Source organism: Anas platyrhynchos, chromosome 11 (genome assembly GCF_047663525.1).
Source record: "Anas platyrhynchos isolate ZD024472 breed Pekin duck chromosome 11, IASCAAS_PekinDuck_T2T, whole genome shotgun sequence".
NCBI classification, from domain to species: domain Eukaryota; kingdom Metazoa; phylum Chordata; class Aves; order Anseriformes; family Anatidae; genus Anas; species Anas platyrhynchos.
In genome coordinates this window covers 8,856,533-8,880,982 of record NC_092597.1, presented here as the reverse complement: position 1 = coordinate 8,880,982, position 24,450 = coordinate 8,856,533, and the positions used below count along the sequence as shown (strand labels likewise).

General features: G+C 35.9%; 1 protein-coding gene across 9 annotated transcripts in view; it reads right to left on the bottom strand.

Moving 5' to 3' along the window:
- The window catches only part of ENTREP2 (endosomal transmembrane epsin interactor 2), a 136,914-nt gene that overhangs the window by 20,668 nt on the left and 91,796 nt on the right, over positions 1-24,450 (bottom strand). For all 9 annotated transcript variants that reach the window (XM_072043396.1, XM_027466198.3, XM_027466196.3 and 6 more), the window contains one exon: positions 10,655-10,762. In XM_072043396.1, the coding sequence (XP_071899497.1) occupies positions 10,655-10,762 (108 nt within the window). The remainder of the gene's footprint in view (positions 1-10,654; positions 10,763-24,450) is intronic.

The following is a 24,450-nucleotide window of genomic DNA, read 5'->3' as shown; positions in this document are numbered from 1 at the left end:
ACAGGCTTTTGGGGTTAAACCAGTGATGACTGCAGAAGCAATGAATAGAAAATTGTCACAGACACGGACAAACAGTAAACAGCACCACTGTTAAATACAGGAAATAGTCAACACTGTTAAAAACTGTGCATCACTTTACAGTTATTAATAGCTACTGTGAATACATTTACTAGGCATAACTTGGTAACCCTGTCTCTGGAAATCCCAAATGCTCGGCCATTTCTCTTGACCACCTGCAGCTGCTGGGAACTTTCAGAAATCCAACAGACAATGAAACACAGATCTAGAATTCATGCTGTTCTTTTAGGAAATAGTTCGTGTTATGTTTGAAGTTTGGCAGTCAAAATATTACATACATGCAGGTTTTTTCCCCATCCTCGGACTAAAGATGGCCTTGCTTTTGTGTATGCAATACGTCTGATACATAATAGATATAGAAAGCGGCACAGTCCACACACTGCATGTAGAAATGTGTACGTTGAATTGGACATGCCTAACTTTGATAGAGAAGGCTCTCTCATTCCAACAGCCCTCATTTCATACTGAGGACAACTTCATTTGTTACTTGGTTTGCAGTTGTGAGGGGAGACAAAAACACGCTATCCTGCTGTGGCAGGGTAAGCCCAGAAATTGTACAATGCTGCATTTTTGTACCCATTTCAGAACCTGAATGCAACACAGAAGTTAGCTCTGGCACTAGTAGCAAGTTGTTATCAAGAAGAGAATCAGAAACACAAACGTTAGGAACTCATCACTTCCAGCAGACCAGAAGTAAAAGTTTTTTGAAAATTCATTTATGTTCAGGGGTACATATGCCATGGTAAGGAGAACTCCCCACAGCCAGTGACATGGGACCGAATGTCAGTCACCTTCCAGCAAGCTGATAGCCTGCAGCAAGACATATATGCTGTCATTTCCAAGTGAAGAAGGCAGTGCTTCATGGAAAGATTATTCTTCACAGTTTTTAGTTCTTTGAGGTGAAACAAACACCACTAGCTAGGTAAGAAGTCTATTAAATGCACTCTCTTTTTTCATCATCAGACCAAATTTCCAGCTCTTCACTCATAGTTCTATAAGATGGCCACTGAAGTGACCAGAATGGTTGTCATTTACTATCTACATTTAAAATATTTTGAGTATATTCAGGTAAAAGCCAACAGAACTATCTTTACTGAACTGACAAAACAGCAGACAGAACTGTAAATGTAATTCTCTAAAGAAGGAGTTACCTGATGTAATACAACGTGGTAAGTCCTTCTACCCCAGGCCTGTAAGACTAACAACTCCTCATCCGTATTTCAGGTATGGTTCATCCACACCAAACCAAAACAAAGACTCCTCTATTCTGTGTCCTCTGCAGCTGATCAGCACTGCTGACTCCATGCAAACAACAGCGATTTACTGCTCAGCAACCATGACATCTCTAAAACAGTAACCGCCACATGTGAGCATGCCACTAGGGCTGTAGGGCATCCTGCTTATCGAGACTACTTCCCATACCTGCATGTAATTAACTCTGCCTTCCATATCACATTTAATACATTTACAGTGTAACTTGGAAATATTCCTTTGGAGACTCCAGTACTCATTATCCTCATTTCAGTCTCTCTCTGACATTTCTAAAAACTTGCCAGTTCCTGGGGATAGGATAAAAAAAAATGTGTATAATTAAATATTGGCACGTTATCTATAATAAAAGCTCTTTGTAAGAATACTTGTCTTCAAGTAACTGTTGTCCTCCTCCTGGATAGGTTGCTTTTCTCCTTTTTTAAAATTGTGGAGTCAGTGTTTCCTGGAGAGAAAGGTAGATGTCTGCAAGAACAGAAGGATCAAGACAGACTTACAATCTGTCCCTGAGCTCAAAGGGAAATTGCAATAGAAGGTAAGGATAAGGAAAACACATTCAAAATGTTCTACTCCATTGTTTCCAGTTGCCGTTTCTATAACCACCACAAGCCAAGCCATTAGCTCTGGAGCCCCACAGAGCCTGGTCTGCGGCAATACAGCTTTCCTGAAGTACTGACTCTGTATTTTAAATATTCTTAAATATTGCATATTCTTATTCTAACCATAGAATCTGGAATAGGGAATGGTACATTTTCTAAGTAAAAAAACTTGTTGTAAGTTTTCCTACACCAAAGGTTCCCAGTGTGTTTTTTCTTTATTTTTGGTGGGAGCAAGGGGAATAGTTATCTCACTGTATTTACACTCAGGATGTTTCCATGGACATATGTTACCTGCAGTGCATGATATTTCTAAAAGCACCATCCAATAGGCTTCACAACACTGCTAAGTGAGGTTTGTGGGGAAAAAACAAAAAACAAAACAAAACTTTAGGTTTTGATATAATTAAAGTAATAAGTATTTAGTAACTTAAGATCAACTCTCAATAAATTTGAAGTTTCTGCTAGTTTTTTTTTTTAAATTATTATTACTATTTCAGCATGATACACCAAGATAAAAGGTTAGACAATGCTAGCAAGATCTTGTTCTCATACTGAGCTGCTTTACTTGAGGTATTTGAGTGATATAATAGAAATATTAACTAAAAAAAACACAACAATACAATAGAATTATTCTTTAGACTAACCTTTATATATATGCATACATATAGAAACATATATATTTATATGTTCTGAATTGTTCTGAGATTAATTAATTTGAGATATAAACCAGGAAAAATGTTTGGACTTCTATTTTTTTTTTTCTTGCACATTTTTTTCTTCCTCATTTATAAGAGGTATTATTTTAAAAAGGAAATTTATGTGAAAGGAAATGGTAGTGATTTACAGTGAATATCTGCCACCATACTTAATAAATGTTCCTAAACTACAGCACAAACTATACATGGTTTTTAGCAATTGCTCTGCCTACCAGCTATGAATAGGGGACCAGAAGAAACAGTTAAGTGTCCAAATGTCCTGTGTGATGGAACTAAAGATAGGCTTATTAAAAAACCCTCTCATTTACAAAACAATACATGTGTTAGTTCAACATGTCAGATACGATGCTAGCTTTGCCAACAGCATTGTGCAGTTTCAAATAATCAGCAGGACAAGTGCAGCATAAACAGCAGAATTCTGGCTTTGATATCACCATAGCTACCACTGAATCTGGATTCTAGGTGGTCTCTCTCCTGTCTTGGAACAAAAGTATTTCAAAATAGACAGAGATTGTCTCATTTTTAGCTATCAATGCAAAAAGATTCACCATACAGAGCAAGCACAATTGAAGAATTCCAACTGATTAGTTTCCTTCAGAAGACAGATGTCAGAAAGCTTTGAGCTTCACATAAAGGCCAATGCTACTCCACAGTGCTAACACACACAAGTTGTCTGCACATATTCTGAAATCTATATAGTTTGAATATACTTGCTACACTGATTTTCCTATGCTATCATAGAAATTTGAGCCAACAAAAATTTTACTTGTTCAATGAATAGAATACAGCAATAGAGATGATCTATCCTGCTTAAATATGAAAGATCTCAGTAGACCACTTTGTATCCCCATTCCTTATTAAATTCCAGTTTCTTAGATGAAAAGCTTCTGCTATCACTAACATAGGTATAACTACTGGAAAAACTAATGACCGAATGAAATTTTATTTAAGAAATAGTAACTCACACCAGAAGCTAGTAATGTATTTTTCTAAAAACCAAAAACCCTAAAAAGAGTAATGTAAATTTAAAGCTGACACACTGCTACAACCCTCACATTAAACTGGAAAAGATTATTTCAATTACAAACAAGTACAGAAAAAGAATATTTAGAGTTGAGATAATTAATCTATCCTATTGTCCTTTCAGTTGTCACACATTCAAAACCCAGCCAAGAAAATTCATTGTTTTATTTCAGAAATGAATTCAATTGATACTCATGATAGCTTTACAATCTAACCAGTATGAATGGAACTACCTTCTGTTGCACAAGAAGGTTTTAAGTAGCAAAGCATTATAATAGAGTAAAATTGCAACAAATCGAATGAATTAAAGAGCTAATGCTTAGAAGAGAAAAAGCTTTAAACATTCTTGAAAAGAAAAAGAAAGGGCAGCAACTTGAGAGCTCAGTGTAATGTTAGCAATGCTAGTACATATTGATATTCACCATACATATTGAATATACTTGCTAAACATATACTATGCTACAAGTATATACATATTGATCAACACCAAAGACAAAAAGAAAAAAATAAACAAGTGTGAGAGGATGTACAGAATCAGAATAAAATAAAAAATGTAAGAAATGAAAAAGAGGTGTTTGACATTAGCTTTACTGCTGTTTCATCTCCTCTCAGAACATTTATCGCTTGACTTGTCTAATTACTTATATTTTACTCTTAATATCCTGAAATTACATGAAAGTTTTGTTTATAAGTCCTTCTTTTAGAAGTTTTTCAACATCCTGAGTTACTATCTAACCTTATTCTCTTTCCATATAGTGATATATAGCAATATAGATATGTAGAGAGATACAGACCTCTCTAAGAAAAGCAAAGCAGTGTCTTACATCCAAATTGGTGGGAGCTTTTTCTCTGCCCATGTAGTGTGACTGCACTGCAGAAATTACATTCAACAGCATGCAAATGATTTATAAATTATTCTTCTGTATTCATTTCAGTATTGCATACAGCCTAAGTTATTAATGACACACTGAATTATCATTATGACTGATGGAAACAGTAAGTTACAGCTTGCATGTGCTGTAGCACAGCATGAGCTGTCATTACCTTGTTTCCTTTAAAAAATAACAGATTGTTTTAGATATCATATAGCATGATGAACAGTTAGTGGTGGTGGTGACAACATCAGAACACACTGAATGCTATCAGTACCTGTACTTCTAGGATAAGTACTGAATAAACATTTTTGGAGTGGAAGAAAGAATGGAGTAGGTGTGCCTCGGGCTTTAACTTGGCCACACTAGGCACAATTTTTTGTATTTCTTTACCTAGCTGAAGCAATTTCTCCTTCTGGAGAAAATACTGTGAATTTTTGCAGTTGCCATTCATCTGACAAGACACAAACTGAAACTGCCTTAAAGCAACAAATGAAATATCCTGGAAGTGACAGCTTGGTTATTAAGGAATGTTTTTTCACATTTCAGAACACTGACATAATTTGATGTGATTCACATTATCTGCTGGAGGAGTGTGTATGCAGAAAGAACAGCTCTGGGAAGCCCTGAAATGGAGTGCAGTCTTAAACTGTCCCAAGTAGCTAAACACATAACAAATGAAATTTGCACCTGTGAGAATGGGTAAAGTGGGGTGAAAATTTTGAATTAGTACTTCTTGAATTAGTTAACTCAAAGAAGGAACAACCTAGGAAATAAAGATTTTGTGTCCTGTAATAAAAGCTCAAACCCACAACGGTTCACCTAGTCCTGTGCTATACATGTATGCTACACCTGAAATATTCCAGAAACTGAATTGCATGTATTAAAATAAGAAGAACAAACAAAAACCAAACAAACAAGACCAAGTAAACTTTTTTTTTTTATCCTTTCCTCTTTTCAGCTTTTTTTTTTTAGTTCCAGGATAAGATCTTACCACCAGAATTTAGATTTCAACACTTCAAATGAAAGGCATCGTTCCCCTTCTCAAACTCACATGAAATGCTACTTGTGAAAAATTCAGCAAAATTTTATTCATGAAAACAAATTCTAAAGAACTCACTAACAAAGAGAAGCAGTTGCTGAAAGAAGTTGTTATATTTCTTTTTATTAGTGGTGACTAGTAAGTACTTAGAGATTTATTTTGGTTTCTGATGCACAGCAAATTTCAGCTTGGCTTCTGACAACACTTTCAACATTTCTAATTTTTTGAATTCATAAGTAAAAACTAAAGGAAACTAAAATGTAAAGCAGTAAAAGTAGTTTGCAATCTTTCCAGGAGACACGTAATTGAGAAAACATACTATTACCAGACCTGCAAAAAGAGACTTTCACTAAAGCTGCCTGCTCTATAATTCCTCTTCCTGGCATTATCATTCCCTTATTAGTTATACAATGTCACTTATTTTTAAGAAATCATAACTGATATATTATGAAGCGACAAGAGACCAGCAGTTGAGTGTTCTGAACAAAGAACACCTGCCAAGCTATATTGACATGAAGAGCCTGAGGGGGAGCTGTGGGGGTTCCGAAACTTCAAACACCACCGATGTATTAGTATGGAGTGTGACAATAACAGAATCAGAATATAATGAAGAGATTCAAGCCCTAAACAACAGTCTCATTTATACCAGTATCCAAAGAATCTGGAATCACACTGCTGATATCCAAAAGTGCTGTCATCTTCAGTCTTGTAATTAAACTAAAAGTTCCACAGTCTGCTCAGTGTCATTCACAGGCATTTTGATATGTAGCATTCACTCAGCAGATGGACTTTTTAGTGAGTCTTTACTCACGTGTACATGTATAATTTTGAAGTGGCAACACATCAAATTTCAGAGATATACTTGAGGTCTCCCATGTAAGAGGTGAATACATGTAACCTCTCTGCCTGTTAAACACTGTCAGCATTTAGATACATTTCTGCTGGCATTCTGTTTGCCACCTCCCAAACTGGCTCACACGTTTTAATGGCAGTACACTTCTCAGACATGTCCTACAAGAACCGAAATGGATGCTGGCTGCTTGAGCCCCGACGGCCAAGTAGAATGCCTTCTCATTTACTGCGGTGAAAATTAGTAATACATGCGGATCACGAGCAAATCAGATGAAAGAGAACTTTTATGAAATTCAGACACAGCAACAGAAGTTACACACCATAGTGAACAGAGGATAAAAACAGAAAAGCACACTTATATCCAGCTGTCCTTGGATCAACTGGATCAGAGATTCAACTTCTGTTTAGGACACCTACTCATATACATGACTGCAAATCCTGTTCTTATCTGATTCTTAGACTAGGTCCTCAGGTTAGGTTTCAGATAAAACATACTGATTTAGGTAAGCAAGAGTTGTACCACATGAATTTGCACAGTTCTTCACATCTCTTGAAAATGGGAGCAGTTACATTTTTCTAATGCGTTCCTTCTACTTCATATGTAAAGTAGTAAATCTAATGATAAAATTGGTAAAACAAACAAACAAACAAACAATAAAATATGCTATGATTAGATTTTAGATTTTGTTACATTAAAGAAAATAAAGTCATATAAAAGAAATAGCTGAGTTGTAGCAGGCTACATATCCAGTGCCTTGCATGGTTATTATGATATTAAGCAAAACAATCACTTAATTGAAATACTATATAGCTTTTCTCCATTGAAACAAAAAAATGTAATAATAGATTTCTTACAAAATGTGTCTTAAAAAAAAAAAGTCATCAGGCACAGAAACAAATTATATTCAAAAAACAGAAGTTTCTCTTAAATTTTAAGAGAATTTCCCTTTTTCTACTCCAGAAGACAGACAACTTAGAAAACTGAGTCAACAAAGCACTAAATAATCATCAATACAGCACCAGCAGCAAATAATCCAGGTCCCACTGAATCTTACTTCAGTCAATGCCTGCATATCTATTTTAACAAAAGGATAATTTACACCCTAAACTTCTTGAATGCTGCTCAAAATGAGAACAGGTAACAAAAACTGTGCGTTAAGAAAATGGAGTTTAGAAAGCAAGTGTTTTACTTGTTAAATTAAGGACCTATAAAGCTTAAATATTATTGGTGCCATTATAAAACATGTACTGAAGTGCTTTTTTCTTCTACCCAGATACTACCACTAACAGAATAGTAGGATTGGTATAAATCTATGAATTATTGCATATATTAGGTCAATGTAAGCATGAGTTTAATAACATTTAAAAGAACATCGACCAAAAATGGCAGATATCTTTGTATTAGAACAAATACAAATAAAAAGACGGGCAATACTGACAGCTTACAGAAAATGAATCAAGTACAGTTATTATAGGTTATAATGTATCATAGGGTATAATTATTTTTGCCAAGGCATTTGACTTTCTATATTCATTCTCTCTATTTCTTTGATCCCTCACTTGAGGCTTGAACTTTATCTTCAAAGTAATTAAAGCAGGTTAGGATATGTGCGGTAGTTCATGTGGTTGAGAAAGTTCAGGGGAAAAAAAAGGACTGAAATGAAGCAGTCCTTTTAAGGATTGTTAACGATTATTTTCTGCTCATGCTGCTTAATTCCTGTGAGTCTAACACCTCTAGGTAGAGCCTCTAGGGCTGATCATTCAAAACCTGGCATATTTCAAACCTGGGCCCAAGGAAGCAAATGCTTGGCTCACACAAGAACTAGTATTTTTTCCCTTGACACTTCATAGCAAGTATTTGTTCCATGGAATTATTTCAAACAAAACCCTTCACTGGAAAATTTAATCTGTGTGTATTATTGGATAGCTTTTGTTTATAGCTTTCAGGACATTTTTACTAATTGATCAGCACATCAAAAGGTAGCAGTTTCCAATAAAATACTGCCAGTTTTTTTTTTTTTTTTTTTTTTTTTTTTTTGTGTGTGTGTGTGTGTGAATCAGATACTCATAGCATGCAAAAGTTACACAAGAAGGCAGATACTCATGAAACACTGCTGTAGATTTTTGTGAAACTGTATTACATACCAGCTGAATGTTGCTAGGAAATAAAATACCTGAAGCACACAGAATAGCCTTGTACCAGAGAAAAACTAGACATTATTTCAGGATTGAGTAACTTGCAGAAATTCACCATTCTAACTGGTTAATTTCTGAGACAAACGCTAACACAGCACATGAGCCACAGAGAGTGACAACCTAATGACAGCAAGTTTAAAGGCTGTGTAACCTAATGATGTCTGAGAAGGATTTTCCATACTTAATAATGCTGTTGTTGGGCAGAAATTGTATTTTTATAGCTCCTCTTCCTAAAAGAGAGCTAATGAAGCTCTTGAATACAGTAAGAGTAGAGTAAAAGAAAGAATATAAGAAATAAAACCACGTCCTCTGAAAGGGATGGTATCTCAGTGCTGCAGTCTTAAACTTCCAGCGGGACAGAACCCTTCTAAGAGAAGATGGATACCCTGGTGGAAAGTAAAAGAAAAAATATGCATCGAGGATTCACAAGCAAGAAAAAAGGAAGAAAATCAGATTTCTGGGTGTAGCAAAAGGGAACTAAACATTATGGGACAACAGACTGAAAATAACAGAAGAAAAAAGAAATCTTCAGGTCAAAGATCAGTTGGTCTAAGTCAGCATAGCCCCAGGGAAGTTACGCTCACTTAGGCCTGGTTGGAATCCGGCTCAGCAACTTGAAAAAAAGAAAGGGAAAAACTTAAAGATAAACAAGAGGCTGTGGCTGAGCATAAAGAAATATGTATTTCCCTTCTTCTATGGAGAGGGAAGAAAATTTTTATCAAGAGAGCTGAAAGGCTGGGGGAACAGAGAACTAAGCAAGAGGACAGAAAGCCAGAAGCACAAAGCATAGGAAGTAAAAAGAAACTGATTTAATGGTAGCATGGGCACATCATGAAGAAACACTTCTATGGAAGAAGTGAAGAAAGAAGTGGTGCAGAGAAAAATTGTGTGGTTTTAATGTATTCCTGTTGAGGTTACTACATCTTGTGCATGCCTGTCTGATGTACTTTAGTATCATTCTTGGTTCATTGCCATCTGTACATTCTTCTTCTTCTTAACACAAAATAAAGTATAGGTTAAGGTTCTCTGAACACGCGATTACACTCCCGGATCACTGCAACCCTTGTTACATTAGACAGACAGAACTTTGCAGGTGTGGTGATCAGTCTGTCTCCCTGTCATCACTGCAAAGTTATTTTGTGAGCAAGATCTTTATTCAGGGAAATCCTGCAGCAAATACCATGGGGGTTGGGGAGTGCATGAAAAGAAAGAATAACTACAACGGATAAAAATCCTTTAAGATTTGAAGTGCAATGTGTCCTGGGCTGAAATGATTAATTTCGTCAATGCTGTTTGACGTCCACTACATCCATAAGCACTGTTTGTAAGTGGCTACAAGTGTGCACAATATGAACGCAGAGTGCTACAAGAAAAGATGCATTTATGTAACATTATTTTATTTTGCCTGACTTGTATTATAACACATGAAGTAATTCCTTCATGTCACAGACTGAGGATATATTTTAACTAAGTTAAACACAAGTGCTGCTCTGGAGCCAAACATGTTTTCCTTATGGAAAATATTATCATTGGCACAGTGCTGTGAAAAGCTCCACTTTTGAACTTGTAGTTCTCACACTACATAGTTCTCATACTAGAAAAGTAGTATCTCAAAGCTAAGTAATTGCTCTGGATAGTGTGCAAACTGAAGATAATATACACGCAATGACAGAAAATGGACTGTGCACATATAAACCGAACCTTGTTTATAACCCTGGTAACAAAGTTAAATTACTCCCAATTGCAAAATCCTGAATATAACTCTCTAAAATAATATGTAAACACCTCTAATGCAGCAGCTATTCATGTTGCATACATCTGTATGCTGTATTTATACAGATGTACACAGATAAAACACACACCCATGTACACACGTTCTAACACTACACAAAGACACACAAATAGGCCTAAGTTTACAAGCAAGGAGTAGGTACAAATGAGCATACATAAATTAGGAAAATATGTTATGTTGGACAACATCCTGTGTTGTCACTGAAACATACTCACCATTTGCAGAAGATCAGAAGAAACCATCTGCATGCAACACATCGCTGTTGCCAAAGCACAGACAATGGTGGAGATGATATTGAGAGCGCATACACTGAACAACAGATCCTGTGAAAAGACATGCATCAGAATATCATCTCTTATCTCAGGGACACAAAGGACAGGAAATATTTTTAGCAATTTGATAATAAACACTGTCACTTGCTATCAATTTCATATGGTCTCAATTAACTGTGTAGAACTCATTCAGCATGTAATACTGTCTTTTAAACCAGCAGCAAACAACCCAGAGACAAACATCTTAAATCCGAGACAAACATCTTTAGGGACATGGTTTAGTGGTGGACTTGGCAGTGGTATGATGGCTGTGTACTTGACCCCACGGGTCTTTTCCAACACAAATGACTCTGCGATCTTCCCTTCCCCATCTATCAAACTACATATTGTATTAGGAATTTTGTCATAAATATTAATACTTCAAGTTTTCCAGCTACTTTGCGAAAAGACAAATTGCTGCTTTAATAGTAGACCCCAATCTACAGCTCTCACTAGCAAAATACTAAGCAACACACTTCTGGTTAAAAGCAAAGCAAAACAAAAACATACAAAGAAATTTCATTGCTTTCAATATTTGAAATCTACCAATTAGTGTTATGTGTTAAAAAAAATATCAGTGGAAAAAGTAGCAAAAAATCTAGAAATTTATCCTATATCAGATATTCTGTGCATCTGAAACATTAGAAAGAAACATACACATTTTTAGGTATGAGAGAAAAGCACTGACTGCATCTGTGTGTTTCATCTTGTGCTGATGAAGGAAGTGTGCACTGCCACATTGGCTTTGTTTTTAACACATTTTCAGACAGAACAAGTATTTCTATTTACTAAGTAGAATGAGAGAAACATTTTAATTATAGGTATAATTAAAAACAAAAAAGCTATAATAAAAAAAGTGCATCCATTTCTTGACTGGATTTTTATTTTCCTTACAAGTAAAGAGAAGGAACAGCAATTCACCCATCAGGCTGGTAATGTTTCAAAACCACTACAGTCTTCCTACAGCAACTGCCTACTTGCAGTATGCATGACAACAATGTTGCTCAGTCAGTATTCAGAATAGCCATTAAAAGTATTTCACCGAGTACAGATGAGAAACAACCCCCAAATTGTTAATATACCATGAGTAAAAATGCTGTCTGCATAAAAGGCCTTCTAAAGGATCTAAGTAGCAAATTGCAGGCCTTTAGAACCAAAGGTTTTAGCTAATCCAGAGGTATAACTTGATACCATCTATGCTCAATAATGCAGTCTGGATCCTAGTTTACAACTTTGATATAAAGTGTCCCTAAGGCCCTCATACTGCTCCTGTACCTCAGGACACTCAACTAAGCCTCTGTCACTCAGGACAGACATTTCTTTCATCTGTTCCTAAAGATCCCACAGCTCCGTCCGCAATTCCGATGTTTAACCACCTGCAATTACCATCAAAATGTTTTCCTTATGTCCAGCCCACAGCAAACAACCACTGCTCTTCTTCTTCCACAGCTTTTGAGAAGAGGCCGTTACCGCAGTGTTTTATATTTTTAGACTCAGTCATCACCCTTGAAGTCTTTCCTCCTTTATTGCAGAACATTAACCCAACTTCTTGAAATCCTTGACCAAGACCAATTTTCTAGGCCTCTGATTATTTTCTTTAATTTCCTCTGGTTCCCCTTCAAGTTCCTCCACATTTTTCCTCAAATTCAGAATCCTAAATTGGGGCACTACTGAGGTCTTGCAAATGTTGACTCCAAGCATCAGGATTATCTCCTGTGCTTTATAAACTATACTTGTCCTTACGCATCCTGCGGTGATAACTGAGGGGTTTTGCAACGGTAAATTACTGACTTATCTTCTGTCCACAGAGCTCCAGATCCTTCCCTGTAAAACTACTATCCTCTTTGTCCTGCTCCTGGGTAAGGACAGAAGCAAAACCACAAAGACAAAACTATTTTTATTGGAGAAATGCTACAGAGCAAACCTCATTCTTACTTATACTTATCCGAGTTTAAGATTTTTGAAAGAGGCTATGCTAGCTCCCTGCTAAATCCATGCTAAGTAAAGCTCATTATAGACATGGAAAGGAATAAAACAGCAAACAAAAAAAGAACCTGTACAATTACTTCATAATTACAGAAGAGCACAGACTGCAAGATAAACTGAAAAGCACCAGATGAGAGAAACTATAAAAGCCTGAAACTTCAAAAACACACAAGAGTGGGGCTTTTAAGGTGAATATTTTGGTATTTTACTTCACATCTATTTTGTTATTACTGTTATTAAATCTAACTTATCAACTAACATACCTACTGCGTCAAGCAATATACACAAAGCATTAATATTAGATATTAGTCTAGCTAATCTGAAAACTGTTTCTGTGGAAAATTATCAAGTGGCTAGTATCAAAACGGTGTGAGGTCACCTACTAGTACTCCTCCACTCCTGTAACAGAAGACAAACACTGGACTATTTCCCATCTAAAGAGAGGCAGTTACTTTTCAAAGAATTTTAAGCCCTTTAAACCACAAAACAGTTGTGTATTGGTGGTTAATGAAAGTTCAACTGAAATATCAAACAGCAACTATAGTAGTAGGAATCAGTAACACTGCATTTATAGTCATTTATAAAAACAGGGAATACATCAAACCCATTTAACACTACATGAATACAGGGAGCATTTTTATTTTTTTTTTCCCCCAAAATTCCTTCCTCCCTCACTCTAACTCAAAGAGCAAAGCCAAATGATGCTTTTCATTTTCTGTTTACTTATTTTATCCTTCTCTGCCAATTCTTCTGGAAAAATCTTTCCAGACAGCATCAGACTAACTGTTTTAATTTTTATGCATTGCTAACTACTGTGAAACAACAGACAAAGTAAGTTGAGTCTGCAAGTACCCTGGGCTGCAGTACAGTCCCAGACTGAACACTCCCATTGATCACAACTCTGCTGTGGTTTGAGATTTGTCCCTTGCCATGGGTAGCTGAATTCAGCCTGCCTTTCAGCACTGTATTTGTAATGTAGGGCAGGGGTTACTGCCCACTGAAACAACAGCCCACTTCCCACAAACTCCTTTTCCAGGTCAAGCAGGCAACAGCTAGAGCACTGTTCCCCCTGCGATCTTTCTGGTCAGTAAAGATGCAACAAGAATGTTTCAAATGTAGCAATGCAAAACTTTTATGTATTTCATGAAGTTTAAAAGGAGAAGATATCAGCCAAAAATGTATCAAGACAGCAAAGCTAAACAAATTCAGAAAAGATTCAAATTTTTAACAGTGAAAGCAATAACAGAGCAACGCCTGGTATCCTCACTATCAATAGGCATTGCTTAAATCAAGACTACTACTTCATTTGATTTTTTTTTTTTCAAAAGTATGGTTTAATTCAGAAATGATTCAACCCCAACACCAACTTACTTACACTTCCACTGCACCCTCAAACCCAATCCAACCCCCAAACACACATTATTCAGCATCAGGCTATTTACCATCTTCAGGAAATTTCTTCCCCGTGTCCTGCTGAACAGGTAATTAGGTAACCCATAGCACACTCATTTAGTGCCCTGTAATAGCGAGTGGGCAAGTAATAGCCTTTCAAAATCTAAAACCACCTATGGCCAAACATGCTACCCAGAAAGACAGTGTTGGTGCTTATGCAGATTCCAGCTGGAACACGATGACAATTAAGATGTCCTTTAGGAAAGGTCTCTGAAAAGGCAGTAACCACAACAGGGACTAACCTCATTCTCCACAGCACCTGTAAAGGTAACCGTCTATGGCAGCTGTCTCGAGGAGGAAATCTATGTCCAGGACAAGAACCAGGAGATTTAGTGACAGATCTTTGGTTGATTTCTGCAATACCTACACTGATCAGAGAACACAACGTTGTCTCACTGTCAATGTTTCTCAGATAGGAAACATAACACAACATTGTTTTCAGATATGCACAATGGCAGCAAACTTGAGTAGCTGTTAAATTCACTGAAGCATCTTTTATTAAACAGATTCTGACAAGCCAAAATTGTAAGGAGTATTGGGTATAGCTTTCTCACCTAAGTGAACTGAGAAGCAGTGTCTGCCCAAGAAAAGGAGGTGTGTTGTTTAGGTTAAATGGTGTTATGTGCTAACTGGCTTCTTGTCTTCCATTAGTAGGATTCTTACGAAATACGCTGTTACTGAAGAGAACAGGCTGAACCTTTAAAATGTGGAGGAATCATTGAGATATTTGGAGAAATAAAGGATATAAATGAAAGAAAAAAGACCATAATTAACAAATAATTTGGACAAATTAGCATGAAGTGAAGAAATTCTTCACTCAGAGGGTGGTGAGGCCCTGGCACAGACTGTCCAGGGAAGCTGTCTCATCCCTGGCAGTGCCCAAGGCCAGGCTGCGTGAGACTTTGGGCAGCCTGGGCTGTTGGGAGGTGTCCCTGCCCACGGCAGGGGATTGGATCTGGGTGGTCTTTAAGGCCACTTCCAACCCAAACCCTTCTGTGATTCTAACTGCTATCTCAAAAAAAAGGCAGAAATTTTGTTTGAAGCACTTCTCGGAATAAACATGGTTTAGCTACAGAATTCCACAAAATGTTAGAGAAAGAGCTCAAGGACATCAATAGAGGCCAAAAAAATCACTGTAAGAGCACTATAGCCCTAAAAAGTGAGTTAAACAAACCTATTTATCACCAACTAAGGTGATACAGACTGTTCTGGCAGATTCTTTTATATATATAATCAACTGGCTTTGAAAAGCTAATTCTGCATGCATGCTCTTTTCTTCTGCTGCGTTTTCTTCAGCACAATAGCTAAAAACTATCTAGTTAAAACCAAATGCTAATTAATGCTAATACCATAATGTGAGTATAGAATAGCCTGTTTTGGTTCTATCTAACATGCCAAAAAGAAGCAAATCTTGCAAACCTTTGCTTGAGATGAACTTGAACATTCCTCCAATGTGAAAATAGTTAGGTCTATTAATAGAGCTAGCAGAAGTATTTCAGCCAAAAATGCCATCTTGACATTCCACTTATATTTCATTTCATTTTGGCAAGAAACCAAACTGGAGCTCTCCACCAGGTCTAATATGTAGCAATATATCATAGAAGTATTTACGTTTGGGAAGGCTGAACAGAAACAGAAGAGAGATTCCTCCCGTCCTCCCTCTTGTATGCATGCATTAATTCTAATTAAGCTGAAATACCTCCCCTTTGGGGTTATGTGTACATGTAAAATTGGACGAGCTTGTGGAATATATTGCTAGTAGTTTGCAGAAAAGCTGAATTTTCTAAACTGGCTGTAAGAAATTTACTCTGTTCCAAACTTTTAACAACATCAGCATTGTTTTCCCCCTGCCACCAATGAATATTTACACCCACCAAGCAGTTTAGCTACAAGAAAAGCCTACGTGCATCAAAAGCAGTGAGAAGTTAGGTCTTCTAGTGCTTCCAGGTACACAAGCAGGCATTGCTGGCTATACAAATGGAATATATCTCTCTACAGTATGTGTCTTTCATTCTTTGCACGTTTCCAGAATTATGGATAGGTACAATGACTCAGGTGACAGGCTCTGTGAGCTGCAAATGAAAGATCCTAAGGTTCTTTCTAGCTGGTAGCCCTGAGTATCTGAGCAGGCAGAAGCCACGGTTTGTATTGCTGCGTCCCCTCGAGTGCTGCCAACAGTTATGCAAAATCCAATCACACCATAACAAATAAAATGACAGCTTAATATTTTGCAGTGTCATTCTTTTAAAATCCTTAACCATGGCCCTAGAAAGGGATCCTTGATGCCTTTTTTTTGGACATTTTACATGCTATTTGAGCATTCAAAACAGGTTTAGTTTTCTTCAATGCAATCGCTTTTAGACGTTAGCTGATGAATGTAAGCTGCCTAAGCTATAATCTTTGCAATTAAGTGTAATTTACAGACTACGTTAGTGACTACATTGCCCCACCAAGAAATGCAGAAAATAACAATGTTGCTATCTCATAAACCTTCAAAAACTCTTAAGTTTGGAGAAAATACACTCAAAGTCAACTTTAAAAAATGCTTTTTCTTTTGAAGTCTATATAATCATCCCTAGTAAATTTGTTCATATCTTTTGAAAAGAGAGCTAATGAACTGTCAGGCATCCAAAACAGGTACCCACCATATTCCCCCCAAACGGTTGCACACAACTCTTTTTGTCCAGGCCCAACATGAAATTTAGCAATTAGAACAAATTTTTACAGGCATTAACACTGAAAATAAATACAATATATTGCAATCTTGTGTCAAGGCCTTCTAGGTTTCATTTAGCATCTAAAAGAGCAGGTGAGTTTTCTGTTATCTCAGTCCAACATATGGGTCAGGTTATCTCACGTTCACTGCTGGAAGGGAAAGGAACAACCTCTTTTCACACTGATGCTGCCAAGGTCTGAGCTAAAAATGGCATCAGCAGTCACTCACATACATGATTTGTTAGACATTATATGCCTACTTACAGGTATCTTTAGGCATTTAAGAAAAGAACTCACACTGGTAGCTACATTTCACAGAGTATGTTTCCTCTCCTTAATCATACAGAGTACACCTAAATTTTCTCCCACTGTGGATTACAAAGTAGAGAAAGCTACTTCCCTTCAGTGGGAGACAAATACAAGTACTCTTGTTCACAGAAATTATACTATCCAAAAAACAAAACAACAAAAAAAAAGTGTTAACGTTCTGACGCTTTGATTAGTCACAGACTGCTTTGCAACAACAGCAAGCAGCAACGTTTATGAACGTAATCTCAGAAAGCAATTGCTGATCGTTCTGACACGATATTCTAGTATCCCAAAGGCAGTTCAAGAGGAAACAAAACACCCAAACAGAACAATAGCAACAAGAACAATAAAGCAATACCTTACTGTCATTTATTATAAAGAATTTACACAAATTTCTCGTTACTGAATGCCTAGGAAGCGGATGATTCCTCTTAAAAACATCTCTATCAAAAAATGAAATAAGGAGGAAACTGATTTGAATGTTGATGCATAGCATTTTGGTGTAGTTGATATCCACAGGGTCATACATACTTCAGTTGATACAACAGAAAAGAATCCAATATCATAGCTTTGCTAGTAATATGACAGGGCAAAAACCAGACTACAATAAGAAGCAAACACAGAAAAAGTTCTGTAATTTTTAAAGTAGGAGTCCTTTTAGAGTTGGTAATCTCCTACTGTGATCAACATGGGAGAAGGCTTTATATTCTACAGATTGAATGACCAAATACAAAAAGCATCCTGAACCAAGGCAGACTCAGAGAAGTTTACTGAAATCCTTTCAGTTATATCTGTGCGCTAAGGATTCCTAAGTGGTTTCCATAAGAGGGAATCAGTGAGATCAGACCACACAAAAAACAGTTATGAAACTTCAGTGCCTTACACTGTTAAGCCTCTTCCCCCCCCTTCCCTTTAACCACCTCTAGGCACACAAAATCTTCAGTCTTTACTGCCACATCTTCACCTTTTTCTCTTTCCATCACAAGTTTGCAAGTGACTGCTGAGATAAGAAAATGGCAGGGATTTTCTGTGACTTGTGAGTGACCGAAGGCAAAGCAAGAGACACTGGATTGTCTCTCAAATTTTACCAAAATAAAGATGTAACAGTAGCTAATGATTCAGATAAACTAAAAAAAAAACAACCAAAAACATAAAAAAATAAAAAATAAAATTAAAAAAAGCAAACTACATGCAGCAGTGCCAGAAGATAAATGTATCTATTTCCTCTTTTTACTGTAGGAAGAAAACCTACATTTTCAAGTATACTATTTTTCAGAGAAATTGCAACATAAAAATGCAAATTCTCTAAATCTTAGACTTTGCATAAAGCCTATGGAATACATCAGACTAGGAGTTATATTCCAATACCTGAGTATATTTTTACATCTGAACTTTGATTTTAAACATTTTTTTAATATTTTCTAGTCCAAAAATATAATTTCAGGACATAATTCAGTGAGAATATCATACAAAAAAGAATATTCAGTAACACACTGAAAAAGCAGTTTGCTATAAGAACTCATTTTCTTTGTTTTCTATTTAACTGCTGGATGATAAGTCAGTCAGATAATATTAAACTGGAACAGGGAAAAAATAGTGATTGATTTATCACTTTGATAACTCAACTGTAGAAACAATCATGTAACAAAGCAATTTAGAACAGCTGTTAACACACACAATTACCCAACAGAAGCAAAGAAAATCTCTTGCTTGAGATAGCATCCAAAAGGAAAAAAAATAGCAATGACATCAGCCCCATATTACTGATGGGAGAGGTGGGGGAACTGAGTCATTGATAATCAAAGAGCGCTCACAGCAAGTTTATTGTTGAAACAGCTGAAATGTTTCCCTTTAAAATGTAATTTGTACCTTCTACCACAACAAATACAAAGTAAAACTGAAATGCAACCAATTTTGCTCCAATGGTGAAGGGTGAATATCTTAGAACACAAAGTTATAACTGAATTTCTCTCTACTAACTACTGGTTGCCTTCCAGAACCAGATGTAGAGAAGTCATTTTAATCAATCACAGCTGCAATCAGGCTGTAATACGTTTAATAATACATGTCTTCAATATTAAGAACAAAACATCAATGCAATTTTTTAGGCCTGGAAGGGAAATACCACTCGACTGACAGCAATCTGCATACAAATCTGGTCAGTAAGTTAGATTTCTAAATAACTTTGCTTCCATACATACAATACCTCCAAACTCATAGCAATAAAAAAGCAGTAAGATGCACCAACCTTTTGAATGAAGCGTTGCACCTTGGCTGTGTACACTTTATTCATCAAATGCATAATACAGCAAGTCATAAGAGACAAAGTTTCATTGAAACTTCCTTTTGATATGCAACTACCTAGGACAAATCACTGTTTTTAGGGGCCTGTCATGAAGCCAAGTGATGCTGATCACACCAAAGGACTATAGCATAAACCCAATATAATTACATACTTCAGCATAATTTAATTGTTATTTGGGAAAATAACCAATTGCCTTGCTTAATCCATCTCCTTTTAACAAACTGTTGCAGAACCTCCATAATTCCTCTTATCTACCCATTAAATACAGAATAAATATCAAGTAAACTCAAACAAGAACCTCTGGATGTCTTCACACCTCAACTCGACTGCAGACTTGGGTAAATATTTTATCAATCCCTTGCCTCTTCATCATATCAATGAACAGTACTTTCAATTATGTGCATGAACACCAAGCCAGGGAATTTAACATTCAAAATGCAAATGTATCACACAGACGAAGCACTATTACCACGAAGTACTTGTTCTTTCTGTCAAATATTATATGGGAAGTTATCCAGCTGTGCTGCTTATAGATAATTAAGAACCTGTATTTAAATCTATCTAGCTGTAGAAGAAACAAAGAACAGCTTTTTGTACCCACTTACTTCTTTTTCTCCATGCTTATTTACAGCACTGAAAATAGTATTATTCTTTGTGAACTGAGTTAATCATGCCCACATTACAAAAAATAAGTTATATAGTACAAGGCCAGTACTGGTTAAGTGTTCTGACCTGTACAGCAGTATTGAACTCGCAACTTTCTATTGAACTTTACAAAACACTCCCATTTTGCTGGCCCAAAAGATCATTTTCCTGTGAAAAGAAAAGGTTCGTAGTTTTGGAGGCTCTTCAGTCCCATGAGTTTTTAAGAGTTTTGTCAATAAACGATACAAGGAGTAAAAACAGCTTGCCAATGTGTAAGAAGTACACTTTGTAATCAGTAGTCCTGAAGACATGGATCTTAACACCTACACTGATCAAAGGCTAAAACCAGCTTTACTTCTGCAATTCTTTGAAGATGATTTCTTTTCTCCTTGATTGACTTCAATTATGGTGCTTCATTTCTTCTACCACTATAACCTGGAAAGAGATAATGAGCAGGAAAGCTCCTTCACCCATGAAATTAGTCTGTATGTACCTCTCTTATTTGTAAATTCGAGGACAACAATTCCTCTAACTCAAATCATAACTTCAGTTGTTCTAGCTGGATATGTTTGAAAAACACTAGGAAAAATAGCTGCTCTAAGATTAGGAAGACAGTCTTCACTTACAAAGAATCAGTTCAGAACCATGAATGAAAATCATTCACATGCACATTAAACTATAAATGAAGAAATGGCCAATGCTTCACAAAATCAATTTATGGTATTAAGGTATCATATTGTTACCTATTGTTACTACTTGAGTCTAAAGTATTTACTATATTTTTAGAAAACAGTGCACAGCTACTTAAAAATAAACTCAAAAAGGTCTGTGCTGCTTGGCAAGGAGTTTGCATAACCTTCATCAACTCAGGTATCTACATTAAAGGCAGTACTGGTGGTTTATTAGGGAGATACTACTGAAAGGCCAAGGTTCCATAAATTAATCAAACAAGTAAACAATAAACAGATTTCAGCCATTCAAAAAAGGCAGCTTTTCAGCTGTGAGAGAAGTTCACAACATATTCACTCATTTTCTAAGCTAGTAACAGAAATATGCATGAAGATGGAAAAATAGGAGTAGATTGTTACACAATTGTTATATACAACTAGTGAATACTTGTTGCTCCACTATTGAACATACAAAGCGAACACTGAATTGCTCTATTTTTAATAGATTTTTATACCTACTATTACTATTACTACACCCTGAGCATACTGAGTATTTTCATTTACCTGTTAAATAACTTGAAACAACTCCAGCATTAAAAAAAATCTTATCTTAGAGGAAATTATTTATTCTCCACTGAGCTTTACCCAATTTCAAATAGATTAGAAAGTCTTTTAGGGAAGTCATTTTGGTTCGGTTCAGCAAAATTAAATAGCTTGCATTTTGTCACAACGGGAATCAGAGGAGCATCAAAAAGGATAAGCCTGTTCTCCTAACTTGTAAGAATATTTTAGGAGCCATTCTCCTTTGTCATGAAAGTGAAAGCATGCTTTTCTGAATGGCAAAAATTAAACATATGGTTAGGCTTGGTCAGCAGAAAACGCAGTAAAAATAAATTTGGATTCAAAGATGACGAAACATTCACATGGAAAACTGCAAGAACCCTAAGTTACATAAATCCCTAATAATGATGCTAATGAATGCAATCAGTACCCTTAAAAAGACTTTTAGTATTTATACTGTACTTGAATTTCAGCAGTTCTGAAAGAGATATTTGTGCTGAAAATAGAGGTGGAAACAGCTTTTCCCTAGCCTGCATAGTCAAAACCCCATGCTACAGATGTACTTAAGTAAAATAGGAAGTAAATATTTATACAGAATCATAATTTAGCATATACGACTACATGTATTCTGGGTTGTGTAAGCTGTTAAAACTAATTAAAAATACCCTACTAAATCATTACAACACCAAAGCAGCATAACATTCTGCTCTTACATGCAAATATCATGCAGTAATAACACATTACAATGATTCCATCTTCTATGTCTACCTTCATCCTCTCAAAGCAAAAGCTTAAGAAGATCAGCTTTGTTGCTTGCATGCTTTTAATAAGTCCAAGATATTTTCAGTTTAAAAGGAAGTAATAATTTCCACAGATGAAGGCTTGCAGGAAAATTCAGTCTCATACTGAAAGCTTGCACCTAGTTATAGCTCATTCTTATCTAAGATTCAGAATTATGTGATTGTTCTTTGGTAAAATAATATCCAATAGGATAATACCATGTAATTAATGTTACAAGAAAAACTCAATTCCCCAAAATTCTGCTTACAAACCAACAGATGGTCAATATAGACTAACATGCCAGCATTTTATCCTATTCAGTGGTAACACTGTTAATAATAATAATAAAAAAGATCTCATTCGTACCTGTTTAATCTTGAACCAGATTTAGGACTTTGCCTGAGGTACCATCAGCAATGTAATCCAGAGATGCTACCAGTTTTATAACTAGGTCAGCATGCACTTGCTCACATGCAGGCATGCACTTGTGTCTATCTACAGATTTACTCTCCTGCATTTTTTCTGGTTTTACTTGAATAAAAGCCAGTTTGCACAGATAACAGATATATAGGACGACAGAGAAACATTCAAAAAAGTCTAGAGAGACTAACAGAGAACAAGATCAGACAGCCAGTATGTGTGCAACTGTTCTGTTCACAATGGAGCTCCTATAATTGCTAGCACCAAAAAAAAAAAAAAAAAAAGCAGAGATTATTTCGTGGAAATGAGGTATCCCCCAGGTTTAATATAGATAAAGAGAATAAAACTTACGTAGCATTATACATAGAGGTGTATACTCTTAATTCTAGTATTCTACCCTTTCTCTTCCCCAGCACCCCAAATAATAACCACAATTGACCTGTTTGTTCAAAAATGCATTCTCTCAAAATCACACAGAAGTCATTAATAGCAATTAAATTAAGCAAGCATTATCATTGTCAGTTTTCTACTGAATTTGCTGTTGGTTTTTCTTTTCTTTTTTTTTTTCCCTCCTTGTGTGCATAGTAGGATGTTGTTCTTATATTTGCCAGGAATACAGAGCTCTCAAATCCAAAGAGAAAAACAAATGTAGAATTAAAACTGAAAAAGATTTACGCAACATTATGAGAGAAGTTACTGTCATAATTATCCTCTTAACTGAAAAATTCTGAACATAATTAATGCTGCACTAAGATTATACTCATAGGAACTCCTGGTTTTAATTCAGTCCTTCTGCTAGTGCAAGCAGATGTCACCAGTTCCTTTTTATAAATTCATTCCTTTTAGAAACTTCACCCTGATTTCCAGTATATGTAATTTCTACCCACTTCATATACTGACAACGTCCTCTAAGATAAACAGTTGTTTTCTCTATTGTTAAAGTTGCCTCTACAGATATATTTACAGCTAGTAAACATATGCTCTATCAATTTTTGTTTTTATAGGATCAACAAGTGAGCTTTTTCTGTAAGATAAGTTTAATGTTTAACGGTTGCAAAAATGTGAAGACTGATCATCTTTCTTGTAAAAGTGAAGGTACTACCTTTCACTTTTCTTTATAAACGCATCACTGAATACAGTCCCGCATTTAGCATTCCAAATGGTAGTAAATTTTTATTATTCTTTGACTAGCAACACTAAGTTTTTGCTTCTTTGTCAGTTACTAGATCCTGCTACCCAAATGGTTTTTACCCTCCTGTCATCCTCATTAAAACCTGAGGCAGAGTTCTTACTGACTTTTGATGCCATACCAATTTATTTTTAACTCCTACCTGATCCTTACTACTTGCTAGATCTTTTTCTTGTCTCTTTTTCTTAATATAGCTGAAGAACATTTAGCTGCTTATTATAACATCTTTTGCAGGACTTATACCTGTCCTGAACTAAAATATAGCTTCTAATATCAATATAACTTTGAATTTTCAGGCCTCGTTCTATAGTCTAAACCCCTAAGCTCCTTATTATGCTGAGTTTCACCACTTTTTTCCATTGTATTCTACTAACTTCATTAAAATTTATCATCTGAAATTGAGAGCCGTATATGCTGACTTAGATCTGTTGATCATTAAAAATACACCTAAAATGAATCAACATCTGTACCTTGGTTTAGGGTTCTTTTCTCTGACCACTTCTTTCATAGATTACTTACTGTTTTCCAAACCAATGTAACACCATGTCTTGCTTGTTTGGTGACAATGCATGAAGAAATATGTATACAATTACATTGTGATATAACTGAATCACAAAATATTACTATTATTTCCAGTCCATTCTTAAACTGGATAGTTTTAACACAAAAC